The 9,548-nt window shown below is 50.6% G+C and overlaps 2 protein-coding genes across 2 annotated transcripts; one reads left to right on the top strand and one right to left on the bottom strand.

The window, feature by feature from the left end:
- On the bottom strand, positions 1-1,733 carry ENH_00006540 (hypothetical protein; the record flags this gene model as incomplete). The annotated part of the gene is made up of 3 exons (XM_013578554.1): positions 1-692; positions 1,507-1,546; positions 1,691-1,733. Coding segments are annotated over 3 exons (775 nt in total), but the record flags the coding sequence as incomplete, so codon positions are not given.
- A 1,277-nt stretch (positions 1,734-3,010) lies between these two features.
- On the top strand, positions 3,011-7,232 carry ENH_00006530 (hypothetical protein, conserved; the record flags this gene model as incomplete). Its single annotated transcript, XM_013578553.1, has 6 exons — positions 3,011-5,011; positions 5,124-5,192; positions 5,340-6,023; positions 6,257-6,307; positions 6,570-6,850; positions 6,953-7,232. 6 exons carry the CDS (start codon positions 3,011-3,013, stop codon positions 7,230-7,232), a joined length of 3,366 nt encoding a protein of 1,121 aa, XP_013434007.1.
- Positions 7,233-9,548: the final 2,316 nt, after the last annotated feature.

Genomic DNA, 9,548 nt, shown 5'->3' with positions numbered 1-9,548 from the left:
CCTCCCCCGCCTCCCCCTCCGCCGCAGCAACCTCCGCAGCAGCCTCCGCAGCAGCCTCCGCAGCAGCAGCAGCAGCAGCAGCAGCAGCAGCAGCAGCAGCAGCCTCCGCAGCAGCCTCCTCCGCAGCAGCAACCTCCGCAGCAGCAGCAGCAGCAGCAGCAGCAGCCTCCGCAGCAGCAGCCTCCGCAGCAGCAGCCTCCGCAGCAGCAGCCTCCGCAGCAGCCTCCGCAGCAGCCTCCGCAGCAGCCTCCGCAGCAGCCTCCGCAGCAGCAGCAGCCTCCGCAGCAGCAGCAGCAGCAGCAGCAGCAGCAGGGACCTGGAACTCGTGCATGAGGTCGCTTCTGCAGAGAGGCTCCGCAACAGTGACGAGAAAGTCGTTGGCTTGTTTGCTGCTGCTGCGGAAAAGCTCCAAAAGAATAAAACCATCGCAGCAAACCCAAAGAGGTCTTTCTTCGCTGCTGCTCTTCAGCTGCAGCAGCCGGTAGTCGCGCAGCCCCCGCTGCTGCAGGTGCAGCGCGTCCGCAGTCAGCGGCAGCTGCGTCAGCTGCTGCAGCAAACCCTTGCTGCTGCTGCTGCTGCTGCTGCTGCTGCTGCTGCTGTCTTCGCCCGCTGCGGCGCCGCAGCTCTTCCGAGGAGCTGGCTTCGCGCGGGAAGCAGCAGCACCGCCACCCGCCGCCACGCACAAACCCTTCCTACACAAAACAAACCCTAAACCCTAAACCCTAAACCCTAAACCCCAAACCCTAAACCCTAAACCCTAAACCCTAAACATTAAATGCTGAACAGGAAACACTACAGGGCAAGCACTAAACATTGTGCCATGGACACTAAACCCTACACCCTAAACCCTAAACCCTAAACCCTAAACCCTAAACCCTAAAGGCGCGAGCCGAGGAGGGGAGTCTCGAAAGCGACGTAATGTGCAAATGGAAGCAAAGATGAAAATATAAAAATTAAAAAAAGAAATTTAAATATTTAAAATGCATTTATAAATAAAAATAACAAAATTAAAACCAACAAAATAAAAACAATTAATTTGAAATTATTTCGTAGATCGTTTATAGGGGAGTCCTTCGGCTTTGCGCTGCGGACTGCACTCCGAAACCACAATTTAGGGTTTAGGGTTTAGGGTATAGGGTTTACGACGGTGGCCTCGGGTCTAGCGTTTAAGAGGGTTTACTAGGACATGCTAGGGTTTACTAGGGTTTACTAGGACATGCTAGGGTTTACTAGGGTTTATTAGGGTTTACTAGGGTTTACTAGGGTTTACTAGGGTTTCCTGGGGTGAGTTCGGGTTTGCTGCATCTATTAGGGTTTAGGGTTTAGGGTCCAGCAAGAAATAAAAGAGTATGTCGGGGTCTGCTAGGGTTTACAAAGGGTTTGGAGTGTTCATTAGGGTTTTTGGAGGGTTTACTAGGGGTTATCAGGGTTCATTATTCTCTAAGAAAGGGTTTAGGGTTTAGGGTTTAGGGTTTAGGGTTTAGGGTTTAGGGTTTGGGGTCTTACCATCCTTTGCCCGTTCTCATGCGTTTCTTGTATGGATCACCTTCACACATAATCGACGCGCAGCAGCAAAACCCTTGCTGCAGCAGCAGCAGCCACAAGCAGCAGCAGAAGCAGCAAAACCCAGCAGCAGCAGCAGCAGCAGCAGCAGCAGCGGCAGCAGCAGCAGCAGCAAAAGAACCCCTACCTGCGCCCTCAACGGCCGCGGTGTCCTGTGGAAGAAGATGCATTTGCCTTCAGAGTTGCAGCAAGTGGCTCCCCTGCCTTTTTGCTGCTGCTGCTGTTGCTGCTGCTGCTGCGGCTGCTGCTGCTGCTGCTGCTGCTGCTGCGGAATTTGCTAGTTTGGCCACGGCTGTGGGGTACCCAGATGGGCGCTGCGGCTAACGACTGCAGCATCTGGGAAAAGGCCTTCAACAGCTCGTTGCAGCAGCAGCAGCAGCAGCAAGAGCTGCTGCTGCTGCTTGTGCTGCTGCCACACTTACTGGTCCTGGAGTTGTCGCTGCTGCAGCCGCCGCTGCTGCTGCTGCTGCGGAGACGAGCTGCTGCTCAAATAAGTAGCAAAACAGGAGCCGAGGGCCAGTGCTGCAGTGAAGCTGTACGGCTTGCTGTCTGCTGCTGCTGCTGCAGCAGCGGCGACGGCTGCTGCTGCTGCTGCTGCTGCAGCAACACCCACCGCAGCCCTAAAGAGATGAGCACAAATTAGCCTTAATAAGCCACAAAAGGTGTTAGTCATGAAATGAACAAACAAATTGCTGCAGAGGATCCCTTCAGCGCATGCAATATGCGGAAGCCTTCCTTGCTGCTGCTGCTGCTGCTGCTGCTGCAGCCAAGGGCCACTGGGCAGCAGCAGCAGCAGCAGCTTGTCTTCTGCAGGTCACTGCTGTAGAAAAGGCGAAAGCGACAAAGTATGCAAAATGTAATTGTTTCAGCGGCGCTGTGGCTGTCCCCCAGCAGCAGCATCAGACGCAGCAGCAGCAGCAGCAGCAGCAGCTGCAGCAGCTGCAGCTGCTGCAGCAAGTGACCCAAGGGGGCTTCCGCGAGTAGATGGGGCGCATTTCGCAGCTTTTCCGGTTGGCACTAAACTGCGCTAGAGTTTCATTCTGTGCTGCAGTGAGCCGGCCCTCCATCTCTTAGGCGCAGCAGCAGCAGCAGCAGCAGCAGCAGCAGCAGCACCAGCTGTGGCAGCGCCTGCTGCTGCGGCCACACTATGCGGCTGAAGGCCAGGGATAGCAAATGCCTGCAGCAAGACCCCAGGACAAATTGGCAGCAAACAGCTGTCGCACTGAATCAGCATCTGGGGCTTGGGGTTTAGGGTTTCGGAGCTAGGGTTTAGGGTTTAGGGTTTAGGGTTTAGGACTTGGGATTTGGGGTTGTGTGCGGGTCGGTGAAGAAGGCAACTGCCCCTAAAGTCCAAAGACTGTTGTTGGCCTCACTGCAGCAGCAGCAGCAGCAACAGCAGCAGCAGCAGCAGCAGCAGCAGCAGCAGCAGCAGCAGCAGCAGCAGCAAATGCAGCCGCGACAGTCAATGCAGCAGCAAGGTTCGTCGTGCCATCGCAGAAGGTCGGAGACCCACGCCGCGCCGCAGCATGGCAGCAGCAGCAGCGCTTGGTGCAGCAGCAGCAGCAGCTGCTGCTGCTGCGGCACTTCCGGCTTCGCCCACGGTGAGACGCTCCAGGAGCAGCAGCAAGAGCAACAGCAGCAGCAGCAGCAGCAGCAGCAGCAGCAGCAGCAGCGGCAGCAGCGGCAATGCCACATGCATCCAAGACACATGCACTGGACAGACAGTGCAGCAGCTGCTGAGGCCCCCCCAGACGTCTGCCGCACAGCAGCAGCAGCAGCAGCAGCAGCAGCTGCTGCTGCTGCTGGACCCATGAACGCCAGCCTTCTAGAGACTCTGCAGCAGCGCGCCCATGAACTTTCCACCCTGCTGTCTTGGGGTGCTGCAGAGCACCAGGAGTTGCTGCTGCTGCTGCAGCAGCAGCAGCAGCAATGCGAGCTGAGGCTTCAGCAGCAGCAGCAGCAGGCAGAGGCCCTGAAGCAGCAGCAACACTGTAAGTTCGCGCTGCAGCAGCAGCGGCTGCAGCGCGCCTATGCTGCACTGCAGCAGGACTTCGAAGCGAACTACCGGCTGTTTGCAGAAGCAGCAGCAGAGCAGCAGCAGCAGCAGCAACAGCTGGAAGCAGCGCTCAATGGAGCGCGGCAAAAGCTGCAGCAGCAGCAGCAGCTGGAAGCAGCTCTCAAGGAGGTGCAGCAGCAGCTGCAGCAGCAAGCTAGCGAGGCGGAGGAGCTGCGGCGCAGCAACTCGCAGCTGCAGCAGCAGAATGCCAGCTTGGAGCAGCAGCTGCTGCAGCAACAGCAGCAGCACCAGCAGCAGACACAGGAGCTGCAGCAAGAACTGGAGCAGCAGCAGCTGCAGCAGGAGAAGCTGAAGCAGGCCTGCGAGCGCGAGGCTTCGCTGAAGCGGAAGGCCCTGCTGCAGCTGCAGGAAGCAACAGCAGCAGCAGCAGCAGCAGCGGAGCAGCAGCAGCAGCACCACCAGCACGTGCTAGAAAGCATACAGAAAAGGTGTGCTGCAGAGGTTGAACGGGAAGCTGCAGCAGCTGCTGCAGCACGGCAGCAGCAGCAGCTGCTGCAGCAGCAGCTTGCGGCTCTGAACGACGGGGCAACGAAGTCGCTGACAGCAGCAGCAGCAGCAGCAGCAGAAACAGCAGCAGCAGAAACAGCAGCAGCAGCACCAGAGAAGACAAACAAGATGTGCGGGGAGTGCGAGCGACTGCAAGAGGAAATGCAGCAGCAGCAGCAGCAGCTGCGAAAGCAGCAGCAGCTGCTGCACGAGGAGACTGCAGCACGCATGCACGCAGAAGCAGCCCTCAGCAGCAGACAGGAGACAGTGCAGCACCAGCAAGTTTTGCTGCTGCAGCAGCAGGTCCTCATTCAGCAGCTAGAGCAGCAGCTGCTGCCGGACCGGCTGCACGCGACAAGCGGGAGCAGCAGCAGCAACAGCAGCGGCAGCAGCTGCAGCAGCCGCAGCCGCAGCAGCAGCAGCAGCAGCAGCAGCAGCAAGGCACTAAGCGGAGGCCCGGGAGCATCTCGCATTGCAGCAGCAGCTGCTGCCTCTGCAAGCGGTCAGCAGCAAGGCAGCGCAGAAGCAGCAGCGATGCCACCCTCTGCACAGCAGCAGCAGCAGCAGCAGCAGCAGCAGCAAAGAGAGCAACAAGAGCTGCAGCAACAGCTTCGGGAAGCCACTAGTGTGGTATTGCTGCTGTTGCGACAGCTCGATGAAGGCAGTGAGCAGCAGCAGCAGCAGCAGCAGCAGCAGCAGCAGAATATTGTCCTGCTGGCTAAAGCTGTTGAACAGCGGCTGCGGCATTTGCTGCAGCAACGCGAAGACCAGCAGCAGCAGCTGCAGCAGCAGCAGCAGCTGCTGCTGCACCAAGCAGAGCAGCTACAGCAGCAGCAAACGCTGCATGCATCGCACCTTGCTGCGCAGCAAGCAGAGCACGAACAGGTACGACCGCAGCTGCTGCTGCGCCAAGGAGGCTGCTGCAGTTGCTGCTGCTGCTGCTGCTGCTGCTGCTGCTGCCTCATGTGTTTGCTGCGCGTACGCTGTGGGGCTGCAGGCGTTGCTGCGGCTGCAGCAAGACATGCATCAGCAGCTGGAGGCCCTTTCAAGACAGCTTTCGAGCAAGGTGGGAATGTGGCGCAGCAGCAGCAGCAGCAGCAGCAGAGCAGCAGCAGCAGCAGCAGCAGCAGCAGGCGCATGTAGCACGCAACCCCCCTGTGATGCAGTGTTTGCTGCTTCTTGGCTCCAAACTTGCTGTTTGCTGCTGCTGCAGGAAAGGGAAATTGTACAGGCAGATGACCGGCTGAAGCGAGCGGAGTCGCAGCTGCTGCTGCAGCAGCAGCAGCAGCAGCAGCAGCAGCAGGGATCCGCAGCCCGAACGCCAGAAGCAACGAGGAGCGCTTGGGAGACGACCTGGAGCCGCACCAGCAGCAAAGGCAGCAGAAGTGAATCTGCTGCTGCTGCTGCTGCAGCAGCAGCAGATGCTGCAGCAGGCACCAGGCGCAGCTGCTCGCTGCAGTTCCACCGCAGCAGCAGCAAAAGCAGCAGCAACAGCAGCAGCGAAAGCAGAAGCAGCAGCCCAGAACTTGGCAGTCGGCGCCGCGCTCGCCGCAAACCGGGCCGAAGGCAACAACAACAACAGCAGCAGCAGCAGCAGCAGCAGCAGCAGCAGCAGCAGCTGCAGCAGCAGCAGCAGCAGCAGCAGCTGCAGCAGCAGCAGCAGCAGCAGATAGAAGCACAGACAGCTGAACTTGACAGGTACCGAAGGGCGTTTAGCACCATGAGGCAGCACGCAGAGGCGATGCAGCAGCAGCACCAACTGCAGCTGCAGCGAAAGACGGAGTCTTTAGTCGCGCTGCAGCAGCAGCTGCAGCAGCTGCAGCAGCAGCAGCAGCAGCAGCAGCAACAGGAGCACCAGCAGCAGCAGGCACTGCAGAAAGCAGAAAAACAGGCCGAAGTAGGAGCAGTCTTGCTAGACCAAACCCTTAACTAAAACCCTAAACCCTAAACCCTAAAAGGGTGTGAAGGCAAAGCCTCAGCAGCATAGACTGCTAAGGGTTCAGGGCAGGCAGCAGCAGCAGATCAAGATGCTGCAGCATCGAGCTGTTGCGGGTTGCTGCTGCTGCTGCTGCGTGGCAACAGCAGCAGCAGCAGCAGCAGCTTCTGCTGCATAGCTGTTGTACTATTCAGGCCTTGCGAGAGGAGGTAAATGCCCTAAGGGCCGCCATTGAAGACTTGCAGGTGAGCTGCAGCAGCTGCTGCTGCTGCGGCTGCTGCTGTTGCTGATTTAGCTGCTGATGCTTATTCTGCTGCTGCTGCAGCAGCACTCACTGCTGCTGCTGCTGGCGCCACTGTCGCTGCTGCGCTGGTTCTGCCGGCGCTTGTGAAATTTGTTTATTGAGCAGCAGCAGCAGCAGCAGCAGCAGCAGCAGCAACTGCAGCAGCAGCAGCAGCAACTGCAGCAGCAGCAGCAGCAACAGCAAATTGCATGCATTCGCTGCAGGAGGAAAGAGCTTTGCTGCTGGACGTGTCCAACCGGCTGCATTTTGCTTCGTTGCTGCGAAAGCCCTCGTCAGCAGCAGCTGTGGCTGCAGCGCAGCTAACGCAGCAGCAGCAGCAGCAGCAGCGGGAGCAGCAGCAGCAGCAGCAGCAAACGGTGCTCGGGGTACAGGGCACGCATACGGGACCAGCAGCAGCAGCAGCAGCAGCAACTGCAGCAGCAGCAGCCGCAGCACAAAGCGTCAAACGCCTTCCCAGCACAGCCCCTGCAGCTTCTCTGCGAGGGTGAGGCGCACAAACCCTAAACCCTAAACCCTTCTTGCTGCAGCACGTAAACCCTAAACCCCAATTTTGATTTGGGAACTTTGGTTTGCTGAGGCGAGTCAGGACGCGGAGGCAGGTAACAGCAAGGGCGCGGCTGCGCCAGCAGCAGCAGCAGCTGCAGCAGCAGCAGCAGCAGCAGCAGCTGCCGCAGCAGCAGCAGCTGCAGCAGCAACAGCAGCTGCAGCAGCAGCAGCTGCTGCTTAGAAGAGGGAGCTGCAGCAGCGCAGCCGACACGCCTTTGCGGTGGATACTGGAGAAGACGGTGGGGGCGGTGCGAGTTGCTGCTGCTGCTGCTGCTGCTGCTGCTGCTGCTGCTGCTGCTGGTCCACTTTTTTTATCTTGAGCCCCTGCTGCTGACAGAGGGCTGCAGCAAAAGCGGCTTGCTGCGCTGCTGCTGCTGCTGCTGCTGCTGCCCGTCTTAGTAGGATAAAATAACCATCTGGAGTTCATAACAAAAGCAGTTTAGCTTTTTAATTAAAATTAATTCAAATCAAAAGCAATTAATAAACACAATTAATCTTTTCTCGCAAAAACCCGAAAAACCGGTTTCGAGGCCCCGCCCCTCCCTGCAGTGTACGTACACCCGATTCAGGTGTATGTACACCCTGCATGCATGCATGCATGCATGCGTGCATGCATGCATGCATGCATGCAGGCAGTGAATAAATATATAAATATTAAACACTTTTTAGAGCAGTATTAGCCAGTTTTTTATAGACTTTTTAATTTCTTTGCAGCTTTAAATGTACTTTTCTTGGGCGGTTTCAGGTGGACACATCAGGTGCATGCATGCATGTATATATATATAGATATACATATATATATATATATATATATATATACATATATATATATATACATATATATATTTATATATATATATATAGGTATATATATATAATATATATATTTATATATAGATATATAGATATATATACAATATATATACATTTATATATATATATATATATATTTATATATATATTTAATTACCTCTTCACAGTTCTATATATGGGCGCATGCATGCAAATGTATATAGTTTAGGTTGACTTTGTAGATGCAAATATACATCTAATTATAAATGTCTTTACGTACATACATATCACATATATATCTATATATAGATATAATATCATTGTACAATAGTATGGTAATACAATATATATATATAAATATATATACACATATATACATTTATATTTATATATATATATTATATTTATACTTGTAAAGGTAATTTAGATATATATAAATATATATTAGAATAACTACATTATAACGAGGTATATATTCGATACATATCATAAATATATATGTGTATATATTTTATATATATACCTATAAAGTGCATATGCATATATATTTATATTTACATAATAAAAGGAATTATATATATATATTGTAGATGTAAGCCTATGTACTTTATATATTTATATGTACTAGACAACATATATATAAGTATATATATATTATATATTATACATGAAAAAGGTCATATTATATACTCATATATAAATATGTAATATGTAATATGTAATATATATATATATATATATATATATATATATATGTGTGTGTATGTGTGTATAATATATGCATATTTACATAGTGAATAGGTATATATATACATATACACATATTACATGCTACATATTATATTACATGCAAACACAAGTATTCAATATATCCTAGATGTAAATGCAAACATATATGTTATTAGATTTATATATATATCATATATATATAATATATATATATATATTATATATATAATATATAAATAATATATTATATATATAATATATATATATATTATATATATTATATATATAATATATATAAATATAATATATATATATATTATGTATATATTATATGTATGTTATATATATGTAAATATATATATTATTTATATATTTATATAAATAATATATATATATTTATATATATATAATATATATATATATATTATATATATAATATATAAATAATATATATATAAATCTAATAACATATATGTTTGCATTTACATCTAGGATATATTGAATACTTGTGTTTCTGTATAGGCTTGCATGCATGAAGGCTTTTGGCATTTTTGGCGGCTTTTTTGGCCTTCAAAGCAGAATGAAAAGCACAAAATGATTAATTTTGAATTTAATTCATTTAAATTTAAAATTAAATGAATTTATAAATCTGCACAAACACCGGAGCGGCGGTGGCCGGGAGTTGCCGACGCGGTGTACGTACACCTGAAGCTCCGGAATTCATTGGCGCTTGATTTTTTAATTTTTTTCGCAAATAAAGGATTTAATAAAACACAATTTTAAAATATTTTATGAATATTAAAGTGTAGAGCTCAAATAAAGGATTTAATTCAAAATTAATCTGAATTAGATCCACAGTGGAGTCTTCAGGTGTACAGACACCAGCGCAATCATCCAGAAGTGATCTAGATCTCGATCTAAATCCGAATTAAAACTTAAATTAAAATCAAAATTTGAATTTGAATTTAAATTTAAATTTAAATTAAATATAAATGTGCATTTAATTCATTGTCGGCGCGTTACACCAGGGCGCTGATAGCCCTGCAGCTCGAGAAAATGAACTCAGGTTCCTAAACCCTAAACCCTAACCGCTAAACCCTAAACCCTAGAGAAGT

This window comes from Eimeria necatrix, genomic scaffold (genome assembly GCF_000499385.1).
Source record: "Eimeria necatrix Houghton genomic scaffold, Enh_scaff1195, whole genome shotgun sequence".
Classification (NCBI taxonomy): domain Eukaryota; phylum Apicomplexa; class Conoidasida; order Eucoccidiorida; family Eimeriidae; genus Eimeria; species Eimeria necatrix.
Note: the sequence above shows the minus strand (reverse complement) of the source record. Positions and strands in the feature narration are given on the sequence as shown.